At 35.6% G+C, this 14,235-nt stretch overlaps 1 protein-coding gene across 1 annotated transcript in view; it reads left to right on the forward strand.

The window, feature by feature from the left end:
- Positions 1 to 14,235, forward strand: part of RP1 (RP1 axonemal microtubule associated) — a 214,311-nt gene that overhangs the window by 154,204 nt on the left and 45,872 nt on the right. Inside the window, exons 37-43 of the mRNA XM_082755390.1 lie at positions 1,035 to 1,186; positions 3,153 to 3,231; positions 5,375 to 5,506; positions 6,088 to 6,269; positions 6,862 to 6,948; positions 10,552 to 10,684; positions 12,049 to 12,188. Coding sequence (XP_082611516.1) covers positions 1,035 to 1,186; positions 3,153 to 3,231; positions 5,375 to 5,506; positions 6,088 to 6,269; positions 6,862 to 6,948; positions 10,552 to 10,684; positions 12,049 to 12,188 — 905 coding nt within the window. The remainder of the gene's footprint in view (positions 1 to 1,034; positions 1,187 to 3,152; positions 3,232 to 5,374; positions 5,507 to 6,087; positions 6,270 to 6,861; positions 6,949 to 10,551; positions 10,685 to 12,048; positions 12,189 to 14,235) is intronic.

A 14,235-nucleotide genomic window follows, 5' to 3' on the forward strand; every position in this document is an offset into this window, starting at 1 on the left:
ACCCATCATATGTGTTTTCTAAAAGCCTGCCTTTCTCTGCTGACTGCATAGGGAGCTCATATTCCTAACATAACCTCCAAAGTTAGATACCTAAAGTCACAGCACTGGCAGTATACAAATTAGCACAGATTTTATATTGTAATCTGAGTAAGAGCAGGCTTTCAACATTAAAAATACATAGAAACAAATATAAAACTTCTATTTTTTTTTTTCCCTGAGCTCCTTCTTGTTAAGATGTTGCAAGTAACCATGAATATTGAGATTGTGACCTGCTTCTGTTTAAGTGTTTCCTTATTCCACGCCTCCATTATAAATTTGGTGGCTAAAGTCATTTTAAAAATGAATATAAGAATTTTCCATGAAGTTTCTTTGGAAATAATGTAATCTGATCTCTTCTGGATCACCTCCCTGTGTATTGTGTCAGAAAGAGGCAAGGAAGAAGAAGCTCCACAGCACGGCCGTACATGTCTCTTCTAATCATTACTGTCACCACAGCTGAGAAAACCAGGAATGCTTTCCCTTAAACTCAAATTTCATGTTTCACATTCAAATGTTACAGCTGATCTATATATGAGCGTTATTATATGTACATGGGAGGTTCATTGGGGACTGATAGAAAATGTGAATAGGATTTTCTATTTATGTGTTAAAGAAGTTGAAGGTATTTTTAATTCATTATTCCTGTTTCACATTAACTTGTTTTAATGTCAAGTTTATTCTAATAGTGTTAAGGTCTGACTAGTGAGAAAGCTTGGTAGTCCTGACGCATTAATTCAGTGAAGATAATTACACGAGTTTAAAGCTTAAGACAATCAGATCCCGGCTTTCTTCTAAATAACTTTATAAGTGCTAAGCTCTGTTTTCAAGAAGAAAATATGGTAGGAGATTCTGATATATTTGCAATGAGTTCTACCAGGGATTGGTAGATAAAGCAGGTGTTGGGCAGGAAGACAAGCACGATTTTCTCATACTGACTTTGTTTTTGTACATATATATATATATATATATATTTTTTTTTTTTTTTTTTTCTGAAGTTGTGGAATATTCAATCCATTTGCACACGGGAGACTTGAAGAAAGCAGATGCCACTGGTGAGGCTTATCTCTGTATTCAAGGAGAGAAGAGTGACTCAGGGAAACGATGGCTTAACTCAAGAAACAGCCCGATCACTTTTGCTAGAGGGCAGGTAAAACAATGAGGAAAAATGTAACTGAATCTGTGCGTGTCTTTTTGTTAAAACGTATGTTTACATACAAGTTTTCATGTATAGAGTATCAAAAATACTAACTTTTGCATTCTATTCATATATGATTTTCTCTTTTAACTCAGAATTGATTGTCTTCATAGGTAACGTTTTAAGCATTACAGAATGGTAAAGCAATTAAATTGATAAAGTGTTTTTTTTTTTTTTTTAATTAAATATACTCTAAATATACTTTAATATATTTTAAATATACTCTAAAAGTTCTTCTTTAATATTCTGGACTTTTAAGGCCAGAGAGGTATCTGTACTTTGTTTTAATATGGCTGACAGAGCTGATAGTATTGCCTTTCTACTTACATTAGACCCTGACCTTCTCTTATTAACTTTCTTGAACAGTAATGTCCTTGTTCCAAGCAGCATTTTATTTTTTCATGTTTCCAATTTTTCCACACTCTTGCTTTTAAACATTGTAAATATATTCTTGCATTTTTGAGTCTTAAAGTGCTTTTCCTAGAAGAGCAATTCCTAGAGCAGTTATTGACTTAAGAATAAAGTAACTAAAACAAATTTCAGGTCAAACAGAAATATCTTTTTCAGATCAAAAGAGAATATCTAGCTGACACTTTATTGGACTCTACTGTCTGGTCTGTGTTCAGGTTTGGAAGAATTTGGAACTTTAATGGGCTTTTCTATATCCTGGGCTATAGCACCTTAGTCACCTTCTTCTATAGAAAAGATCTCATTAACAGCTATTTGGAATTTCATCTTTTAACAGCTTTCTTCATTCCAATATAAACTTGTTCCCAGATGGCTAATTCTCTGTTCTTAGCATTTGCTTTTTTTTTTTTTTTTTTTTTTTTTTTTACTTGACTCTTGTGATCAACATGGTCCTCACAATAGCATCAATTTTTGTAAGTCATACTTCGCAGCAACTCTGGAATCAACAACAGGTTTTTATTGTTTGCCTTCTCAACCCAAAGCAGATCTCCAATTTTTGTCTTCAAATTACATTTTCAACCCAATAAAGACAATTTCTCTGTCTACACCAGGATAGCTCATGAAGTCATAAGAGATAAAAGAGACTTACTTGTGGAGGTTTTGCACTTGTTTTCCCAAGATATTAAACAAATCTATTCATGAATATCATGTTTACAAACCTGGTTTCTAAGGCCCAGTTCAAAAAAGCCAACAAATGCACGCTTTAAGCTATCTGTGTCCCCAGTGCCGGTGTGAGCTAACTTATGTTAACTTTCCCATTAATAGTCAAGAAAGATGACTGAGCAAAGAAGAAAACAAACATGTAAGGTCAAGAAGGTGATTATACTAAGATTTGCAGTAGGGAAGAAGGGAAGATACCATGAAGTATGTTTATCACGCAGTTCTAGTGTATGATAAAAATGTATCATATAAATGGCTTCAGTGAAAAATCCTTATTCCAATAGCACAGTGGTTGAAATCTTCACAAAATACTATTCGTTTCCCATTTACCTAATTCCCACTAAATTATCTGTGATTTTTAGTGAAAGTCAATTGCTTCGCATTTTCAGAATTATTGAACACCTGTAACTTTCATTAAGAGTTAGCTTCTGGATCAAAGTAACTTTCAACACAAGTAGAAATTGAGCTGGTTTGGTTATTTTAGTCTATGAAAGTACTAGACGTGAGCACTTTACTGCTGGAATGTGTATTTAATGTTTTAAAAATTACTTCTTGGTAAGTACAGCAACATTTTGAAATTGATAATTCACAATATTCACTGGTACAGAAAATACCAGTTATCACATGTACTGTTTAATTATGAACTCAAAGAGAGTAGAATAGCATGAATGAGATAAATTTACTTCCATTAAAACACAGAGCAATGCACAAAGCTAAAATGATAAATATTCAAAAGCAGATACATACTAAGTTTAACTAAAATATATTTTACATTATTTTCACATTGCAGGTGGATGTTTTCAAAATCAGAGCAGTATACCTTGGCAAGTTGAACAAAGTTCTTGTTGGATTTAAGAGTCCAAAAAAAGGTCAGCAATTTTTTTCGGTAAACTTGTAGTAAAATTAATTTAGATGATTAAATTTAAGGAATCCTGGAACTTCAGAAATATCTTAAATTTAAGATTAAAAACCATAAATGTTCATTTTTTTTTTAATTCTAGAAAAAATGAAATTACTCTCAATTTCTTGCTATTCATTATTTCTGTTGGACCATACATGTCAAGTTTCTAACTTGGTTTCACTAAAATAGGCAAAGCATTCCTATCAAATACAGTGACACTGTAAAATGGTAAAATTATATGTGAAGCTTTTCTCCATAGAAGTTACTATGTATTTTTGATTACTGTCAACTAAGCCTTTATTTTTCACAAAGCAATATGACTTCATGCTTTTGCAATTTTGACATTTTTTCTTCCTTTCCATTTCTGGATGATGGACATTTTCATTTTTAAGAGAGATTTTTTGTTTGTTTGTTTGTTTGTTTCCAGTACTTCAGTACTGCTTCTAAGTAAAGAAAAGAAAATCAGTCCATCAGATTAGGAACTAGAACATGGAAGGAAGGCTGTTCTGGCCTCATATTTTTTTCTTCTAATATCATTAGAAACATATTCTTTCTTATGGGATTCTGAATAAGTGAGGTTGAGTGGCAGATAAAAAGGCTGCATTTTCTGCAGCATTTTTTTTCTTGTCCTCCTTCCAGCTCAACAGCAACTCTTAGTGTTAAGGAAATTGCTTACCTCTTAAATGGCAACAGCAAGGAGCATCATGAATTGATATTTTCTTCAATACTTTGGCTACAGTTTTGGCACAACAGTCTTTAGAGGAAAAATAAGAGGTTCTGCAGATATACCAGTTGTGGAGTTAATGTCAATAATGCAGATAAGTCTTTTCCAGTGCAAGACTTGGAGTATAACCAATTTTACCAAGACTCAGAGTTCTGAGCCTTCAAACACGTTTCCAGAGAATCTACAAAATAGCCTCCATCAAGAGAAATCCTTCAGCTAAGTTTGAAGCTTATTAGATAGCATATATCCTTGCCAGAAAGGAAGTTGTGTTTAGTGGAAAATTTACAGACCAGAAGGCCAACTGCATCCTGGGCTACATCACCAGAGGAGTGACCAGCAGGTCGAGGGAGGTGATTGTCTCCCTCTGCTCTGCCCTTGTGAGGCCCCACCTGGAGTGCTGCATCCAGGTCTGGGGCCTGCAGCATGAGAAGGAAGTGGACCTGTTAGAGCACTACAAAGTGCTGGAACACCTCTCCTATAAGAGAAAAGCTAAGAGCTGGGGATGTTCAGCCTGGAGAAGAGAACGCACTGGGGAGACCTTGTAGTAGCCTTCCAGTACCTAAAGGGGGCCTACAAGAAAGCAAAAGAGGGACTCTGTCACGGAGTGTAGTGATAGTAAAAAGAGAATGGTTTTAAATTAAAAAAGTTCAGCCTGAAGAAGAAAAGGCTCCAGGGTGACCTCATTGCAGCTTTTCAATACTTAAAGAGGGCTTATAAAAAAGATGGAGATCAACTTTTTGCTCAGTCAGACAATGACAGGACAAGGGGGAATGGTTTTAAACTAAAAGAGGAGAGATTTAGATTAGAGATTAGGAGGAAATTCTTCACTCAAAGGGTGGTGAGGACTGGAACAGGTTGCCCAGAGAAGTTGTGGATGTCCCATTCCTGGAAGCGTTTAAGGCCAGGTTGGATGAGGCCCTTGGAAACCTGATCTAGTGGCATCTCTGCCATGGCAGGGAGGTTGGAACTAGGTGATCTTTAACGTCCCTTCCAACCCAATCCATTCAATGTATTTATATGGTAGAAATCCTTATATACTGTTTTCTTTTAGGATATTTATAATATCATTTCATTTGTGGGACCTCTATGCCTTCCCATCCTTTTGGGCACTAATAGATCTAATTTGTCCATTTGTTTATTTTCACAAGGTCTGAAAAAAAAAAAAATTAAGAATTCTTCACTGTATCGAATATACTAGAGAGTAGGAGAACAGACAGATACATACACACACGGTCAATATATTTTCAGAAGTCTTGTTTCCTTAAAAAGTCAGACAAAAGAAAACATTTTATTGATTTTCTAAAGATAGAAAATTATGACTGCATGCACAGAACATTTTGTTGCTTAAAAAGTATAAATTAATAATGTTCTGTTTATTTTCAATCAGATGAGTGGTTCTTGGAAAAAATTGTTATAAAAGAAGTCAGCTACCCTTTTTCTTCTCACGTCTTTGCTCACAATGACTGGATCAATAAATGCTCTAAGAAAGATTTTGTAGAAGTGGTAATTCCGCTCAAAGGTAATGCCAGCAGAAATGTCCTCAATTTATGTGAATCACTATTGCATGGTAAAGCAGAATAAAGTCAGCACAATGCTACTTCACAGTGTAGCCAAACTGAACAATGGTATACCGATGTGTGAGTGGCTGGGGCCAGGCCCAAGGCAAATCATGTCTTCTGAAAAAAAAAAAAAAGAAGAAGAAGAAGGAAGGAAGAAATCATGCCTGGGATGGCAAAGGTGGGAATGGCAATGCTGCACAGCTTGTTCTTGCTGCTGCCAGAGGAGGTAGTAATGAGTAGTCTACCCTTTCAATGGTTGGCATCACCCTTGGTGATTAGCAGCAAGTGCTGGCAGCATGTATCCTGTCCTTGGAACAAAGCAAAGAAGATAGGCCTGGCACTTGCACAAATGCCACATGTGGATTTGTGAGGCTGCTAGCCTGGTTTTCCACACCTTCACAGGGTTACAATAAGTAATAGGGCTTTTTGTGACTTGCTTGTGCTGGATCCAACCCTATGAGGCAAAGAAATTTTATGTTATGGCTCATACTATCTTATAACCTAGGCATGGACTCTGAATATATGTTTGTTCTCAATGCAGAAATGTCTGTGACATCTCTTCCTACAAAACAAATTGATACTAAAAGTAGAGGACGATGGCAAATGTGGGTGCACTGTACACAAGTACCAGAAGATGTGCCTGATATTCAAGTTGTTGTATTTGGAAGAAAAGGGAAATCTCCTGCACAGAAAGTTCAGAACCTGAATGACAATCCATTTTTGGTTAGCTTCTTTTTTTTATTTTACACAAATCTTATCAAAGCTTGCCAGTAAAGTAACACTTGTAAGCTCTATATGTGAAGTTGTGTGGAATGAATTTTTGTTTGACAGAGTTAATGTTTACACCCCCATATCTTAAATAAACAGAACTTGAATAAGTCCTTACATAGGGGGTGATACATATGACTTACCAAAGCTCTCTTCTTGGGTCAATTGCAACATTGGCATGAAAAACCCTACTAAATTTGAATTAAGGCTAGTAGTCTTTAACAGTAAGTCAATAACTAAAGAACTTATTTAGTACTTACTTAGTACTTCCTTTGCTTTTTATTTCACAAACCTCATCTAATCTGTTTTCACTACTCAGAAGCTATGTATCTTTACCATGAGCTTCGGCCTGGTCAAATACCAATTCTGTAATTTATGCATTAAATTAATGGCAGATTGGTTGAATGGACAGGTGATTGAAACTGGGCCACCCCTTTTCATAAATATTTTTATTCTTAAACATGAAAATTCAGTCATTACTCATCTTCTGGAAATAGGCAATAAACATCACACTCCCCCCCCCCCCCCCCTTTCTTTTTTCTAACAGTTGACTGTTGGAGATATTGGAGATATAACAAAAGTTTCCTTTGTGTTATCCAGTCCATGTTTGCAAAGAGGAATTAAACTTCACAAGGTATTCCAAATGCACTACATATAAGTATAAAATACTCTGCTTACTACTAGTATAAGTAGCTGTTGTTGAAGACAGATAGGTAGCTTCGGCTTTGCACCACATCGGCAGGGCCACACATCTTGTGGCTCAGTTACCTTATGTCTACAGATGATTGTCTTCAGCTTCCAGATCTCTCTGAGGGCAGACCTACCTTACTTCTGCCTACTGACACACATATAGCTATACCGATTCACTGATGTGCAGATCCATACTGCATAGTTCACCATGACGTGAAGGGCAGCATTTTCTGCTGATGTTAGAAGATGCTAATCCCTGCATGGAAATACTGACAACCTCCTGACACAGAGCTGCCTAATTGTGGAAAGCAATAATTTTTTATTTATTCAGTACAATGCATTCATCAGTGGACCTTGAACGTCTGACTGAGATTTAATATGTACTTAAGGTCTCTCATGAAAAGGGATGGTGAAATGATTTAATGTTGTCAATATTATGATTCAAGCAGATTTTAAATGTATACCTTTCCTCAGGTGTGTAGGAAGATTGAATAGAAGGGTGTTGGTCCTGATAACACTTGGGCTTTGGGGAAAAAAAATAAGCTTGGGTGTTAATGCAAAGAGAAGTTGTGTTAATGAACTATTCCTGGAGGCAGGTGTCTAAAAAGTATTGTGTACATAGCACTGAATAATTCTCAAGACAGTAAAATTATGTTTTTCTGAACTGGGCCAAACAGTTCCTTAACCCTACTGCAGATTTAAACAAAGGGTGATTCCCTAGATCAATAAACAGTCTAGAAACTGTTCTGATGGGAAACTCTAGAGACAGCTGCATTCCAGGGTAGAAGCTGAATGAGCTTATGATATTCGAGGGGACATTAAGTCTAAGTTTATGAGCTCCACTGAGGGTAGAGGAGGAGTTTATCTTGTTCATATTCTCTCCCAACATATGTTTGTCAGCTAATTTTGTAGAAAGCTAATTTCTCATTTAAAAAATACCTTTCCGGGCCATTTGATAAAACATTCCAAAGACTGACACTACCCTCACAACATTCATTACGTGATTAAGTAATGTAAGATTTTAGTGCCCAGAATAGGTGGCTCAGAAAATGGCAGAAAAATCATAAAAGTCATAGTTTGCTCTCTGCTTTCTTTACAAAGACAACCCTCTGCAAATGGCTAAGTGATTTTTGTTCATACTTTTAAATACTTCAGTAGTTATTTAATAAATGGTTTATTAGTAGCTATACATTTTTTACTATCTGCAAGTCAATGGCTTGCTATAGACCTGTGTAGTCTCTTCTACTGGTGCACTTACAACTCACAACATTAGCCACAGTAAGATATACTGCTTGTGCCAGTAATACGCTTTTAACATCTATTACTCATTTATCAGTCTGTTTATAAATTATTTATATATGGAATCTTAATCTAAAATATAAGAGTGTTGCTTTGGTTTTAATAGAACTCTTACAGTGCAGTAAAAAAAAAAAAAAAAAAAAAAGATAAGCTTTATAGAAATCAAAAGTCTATTGGAGTCAGTCAGTATGTCTAATTTCACTATGAATCAGTGGTCAAGCCAAGTTCCAGTTGAAAAGAGCAAAGAATTGTCTTCCTTATTTTCTCATTAAATGAAAGAATAGGCAAAATTTCAGAAATCTCACAAAACCACAGACTACAGATGCAACTGCGAAAGATAATATAGAGATAAAATCTCTACGTTCCTTTTGCTACTCTCTTGTCTATTCTGATTTTTACAATAGCGTCAGAATACCAGAAATTTTCCAGCTGATCTATGTTTCACTGTATGCTTTTTAGGAAATGATCCAAGCTTAGCTAGAATGTGTATATTTTCTGTAACTTTTGAAGACTTATATACTAGAGAAAAAAAAAAAATTGCTTAAAAGCCATCTCTCCCTTTCCAAAACGAAACAAAAATTACTTTTACTTTCATAAAGTAAAATGTAGATAATATATGATTTGAGATAAAGATGCAATCTTATGACTAATGACTAACAAGAATTTGTCAGGTACATTTTACTGCATAAATTTACACTTCTTTTTCTTTTTTAAGGGGTCAGTTTCTGTTATGTTTATGTAGTTATAATCATATTATATAGTTGACCCTTTGTCTACTTTTACTACCAAAGGACTTTGTGATACTCGATATTTAATTAGGGATGTTTATACTGATAGAAGTTAGGGAGGATATCTGTGTGTGAAAAGAAGATAGACATTTAGTAAGGATATTCAATTATTGAAGGTGCAAAAATGGATACACAACACACTGCAATTTCAGTGGAATTTAATACTGTCTAAAAAATCCCACTCTGTTTACTCAAACTACTAATAGTTTGGTTCTGGAAATCATCATAGGAAATTGTTTACATTCATCTGGAAGCTTTTTGCCTGATCTTATGAAGCACTGAGCACATGGCATAAGCAGAAATGGAAAATATTCAGTAATTATATTTCTAGGAACAAGTCTGCCATTTTTTTAAAACTTTAAACTCTAAAATTCCTAATAAATTATATAATTCAATGGTATAATTATGTATGCATTTCACAGCCTACACTTGAAGTCTATGTAAGGAAACACATATTCAAAAGTCAGGATTTCCAAACAGTGGTATGTGTATCCTGTATGATGAGCCATAAGCTTCTGTTGCTGCTGCAGGTGCCAGCAGAGGTAGTAAGTCACCATAGTAATTTTGGAAATTCCTGCCTAAAGGTTTCAATTACAAGTGACATTAAGTTTTTCCCTCTCCCTCTCCTTTTTCCCTTTCATTCTCCTCTCTTTCCTTTTACTTTTCCTCTTGTCCCGTATATAATAATTATATACAAAAAGATTCTAATTTCTTAAGTCATTTATGCAGACTTGCAGTTATTAGCTATGCATCACATTCAGTCCTGAATGTTTTAGCACCAGAAATTTTTCTGCATATGCTTGATACTTTATTATTCTGTATTTTATGAATGGCTCTAGAATAAAACTCATGACCTAGGTTGCCCTCCTGTGAGCCTGATCTCTGCATTAACTGCATCAGGAGCTAGGAAAGCAGGATCCCAAAGCCATGCTCCTTCAGTTGGTTTGGAGGTTCTAAATTCACAGATTTTGAACCTAATTTACCAGTCTCCACTGGAGTATTTAAAGTTAGGAGGGATTAATCTGGACAGGGGCTCTCACTTAATATTGTAATTCATTCTTGAAATGAGACCTAATTTCTGCCAAGTTTGAAAATCCTAGCTGTGACACAGCAAGTCACATCTAAACAAATAAAAACCAGCAAAACAATTTTATTTTTTTTTAAATGGGCAAATTTGAAATTCTGAAATTGCAAGTATGTATGTGTCAATTTAATCTGTATTCTTCACTTGGTTCCTTGCAAACAGGCCCTATGCCTGTGTCAATACTCCATGAGGAATACGGCTATTAACAACAGGCTTCAGAATCAGGGGCTTGCAGCACCCACTGTAGCTCTCCTTAGGCTGATAGCTTTTATAAACTGTCTGTGTAAAAATAGGAGGAAATGTCAGTTTCTACAGGGATGGAAACAAGAAACAAAATATTTCAGAGAAGGACATTTGTTTCTGCTTCTGCCTGCAGCTTCGCCTAAAAGACCTGGACACTAAACAAGACTTGGGCTTTTTCACTGAAGCCCAGTGTCTGTTTGGAGAAGATGGATCTGAGACTGTGACAGAGCTAGCAGCAGTCAGACCAGACAAAGCACCACTCAGAGGTATGTTGCTGAACAAGAAATAAATACACAAGCAAGCACACACACAAACTTCCGCAAAGTTGTGAACTACCTAATGGAATGAGCACGAGTAGGACTATGAAGCATTTTATAATAAAAAAAAACTCACTCAAAATTATTTTTAAACATTCAGACAAAGTACTTGGGTCTTTAATATTATGTATGGTTCACATATTTTTTCTGGTTTAAACTAGCTAATAAATTGTGTTCACTAGGCTAAGTACCAGTTTGAAAGTCTGAAAAATACATAAAGCCCAGTTAGTATATTTTTGCTGCAATCTTCAGAAACAGATACTTATACTATGTGAGGGAGGAAATCACAGATTTAAAAAAGGCATATGCAAATTCATAATGTCATGATTCACAGAAGGGAAAAAAACAACATTATTTTTGAGGTTTTATTCAAACCCCATTTCTGCTGCAGTAAGTCACTGTTCCATTTAATCACTGTATTTAAAATATAACATCTCATTTTGTTCTGATTACATTATAGAAAATATTTAGCAAAGATCATTCATTATACTCAATGAACAGAAGTCTTCTCAGTTAAAATATTTGAAACTTTTTACATTTGCTATCTAACTAGATCTTAATAGTCTGCTGTAATATTTAATTCTTCACATAATTCACCAAACCCATATAGAAAAAATCGTGTCTTGCTGTCTCAAGCAATATTTATTACATAACTCATCAGCAAAAAGTCATGGCAAGCTGTTCTTTGTGGTGAATAATAATAATAATAATAGTAATAATAATAATAATGATAATACATAACCAAATAAATAGCTGAGCCATTTCTCCTGAACAAATTAATTGATGCTGGCCATAATTATCAAATTGCCAGGCAAAACCAGAATGCAGCTGATCCAGAAAAAAAAAGTGGATTTCATCTGTGCTGTATCTGTGTTTATACTTTGGTACAACACTATTACATTGGTATATCCTTACTCAATTTTGAATTCCTACAAGAATTTAAAGCTCATTAAAAAGCCTGACATGATCAGTGAGATCCTTTTAGCTGATTTCAGTGACCACTGGATAGGATTCCACAACTAAGACGATGTTTTCCTCATTTGTAACAGTAAACATGGATTGTTGTGTTGATTTACAAAGGACATTTCATCTTTAATGCTGTAGTGTGTTGTTGTGAGGTAATTAGCAAGCTATATGAAACTCAGACAAAACATTAATGTCAATTATGAAAACTTCTTTCCTTGGTCTTGAAATCAATCTTTCACCTAGAATATATTGATTTATAATGATTGCTAATTACATGGCTAAGTTTGCTGATTTGGTAACATCTTATGTCATTGATTTGGTAATGTGTCACTGATTTCTTGTGACAGAAGTTCTTTACTCAGTCAGTGTTCATACGGGAACATTGCCTGCATCAGGGACTGATGCAGACATATTTATCACAATATTTGGAGAGCAGGGAGATTCCTGCAAAAGAAGACTAAACCACTCACATTTTGAAAGAGGACAGGTTAGTACTGAGTTATGTTCCTTACCTGTTTACTGTGTTTCATTTATTGCTTTCTTCCAAAATCATATTTCTTTTCAATTATAAAATACAAGCACTGATTTTACACTGTAGTAACCTGTGGAAAAGATGTGTTGCTTACTAAGAATGGACATTTTACTTGAATTTGAATTGTAGTTTAAGAAAAGTTCAAGTTGCAATAAATTAAAAAGCCACAAACCATTAGTAATTTTTCTTAGAAACTGAAATTAAACCCATTGATGTATAAAATTCTGTGCCTTTATTTCCAGTTGTTTGTGAATTTTACTTACCTATGAATATTAACGTGATATGATGTGACTTCTTCCGGTGACTGCTTCTTTAAAATCTGCTTTGTAAAAATATGTTCTGATATAGGTTAAAGAGAGTTTTCAAATGTGTTAACTATTATATTCTAATTAACCTATTTATAAGTAGAATCATAAACAGGTAAAACAGCTTGTAAACATACTGTAACTGCTCAACATACTGTAAATAGTAGAGAATTTCTGGTCAACCTGTGCCAGTTAATGACTATATCTACACAACATGTTCACACATACGCTGGAATCAGTCTGGGTATGACTAGATAAGATTTTAATAAGACCTTTCAATTGATCTCTGTGCAATGAAACAGGATCCCCTATACTTGTTTCATACCTTTTCTTAAGATTTCTTGTGATTGAGATACCATAGCTTTCCTAGGCAATCTGTTCCACTGCTTCGCTAGCTTTGCCCTTAGACATTTTTTTCTTTATTTGCATTACAATGTCAAAATATTTTCTCAAGAATAAAAGCATGGTAGGTTTGCCATATTGATTCAGCACAAATCTCCAGTCCAGACTCATGTTTCTGCTGGCAGCCAATTGCTGGCTTCCAGGTAAGACTATATAAACAAGAGAAACGTATATACTCACCAGGCTGCTCTTCCAGCCTGTAGTTTTTGTCAGTTAAATATCTTCTTGAACCAGCCACAACATCCTTGTGTTCAATAGTCACTGATAATTTGTTTCATAAATTAATGTAATTTCCTTTTAAACATGTGATGAGCATCCACAATTTCCTGTGGTAGTATGGACCACACTTTAACTACAGCCCACGTAACTTTCCACATACCAGTTCCATCTGATTTCCATTCTTTTGCTGGAAGACAGTGTGAATGATTTTTTCCCTGTCACCCAATCTTTGCCATTCTTGTTTTTATAGAACTCTATTCTGTGCTCACTTGTTATGTCTCTGGGTTGTTTATTGTTTCTTGAGTAGAAGAACACATCGTTATCACCCTAGTTAACACTGCAAGTCATATAATCATAAAATGGTTTTGGTTGGAAGGGACCTTAAAATTCCTTCCTCCTAGTTCCAGCCTTCCTCCTAGTTCCACCTCCCACAAGACCAGGTTGCTCAAAGACCCATCCAACCTGGCCTTGAACACTTCCAGGGATGGGGCATCCACAGCTTCTCTTGGCAACCTGTGCCAGTGCCTCACTACCCTCTGAGTAAAAAAAATGTTCCTAAATATCTAATCTAAATGTTTTTTAGTTTAATAACATTCCCTTTCTCCTATCACTGCACCCTGTGACAGAGTCCCTCTTCTGCTTTCTTGTAGTCCCCCTTTAGGCACTGGAAGGCCACTACAAGGTCTCCCCAGTGCGTTCTCTTCTCCAGGCTGAACATCCCCAGCTCTCTCAGCCTGTCTTCATAGGAGAGGTGCTCCAGCCCTTGTTGCCCTCTGGACCTGCTCCAACAGCCCCATGTCCTTCTTGTGCTGGGGGCCCCAGAGCTGAACAAAGCACTACAGGTGGGGTCTCACAAGAGCAGAGTAGAGGGACACAATCACCTCTCTTGCCCTGCTGGCCATGCTTCTTTTGATGCAGCCCAGGAAATGATTGTCTTTCTGGGATGCAAGCACACACTAACAACTCATGTTGAGCTATGATTCTATGATTCTCATCAACCTACACCCCTAAGACCTTCTCCTCAGAGCTGCTTTTTTAATATCTTTTTTTTTTTTTCCCCTTAAGTAATATATTTG

The sequence above is a fragment of the Aythya marila genome, assembly GCF_965140915.1.
Source record: "Aythya marila genome assembly, chromosome: 2".
In the NCBI taxonomy this organism is placed as follows: Eukaryota; Metazoa; Chordata; class Aves; order Anseriformes; family Anatidae; genus Aythya; species Aythya marila.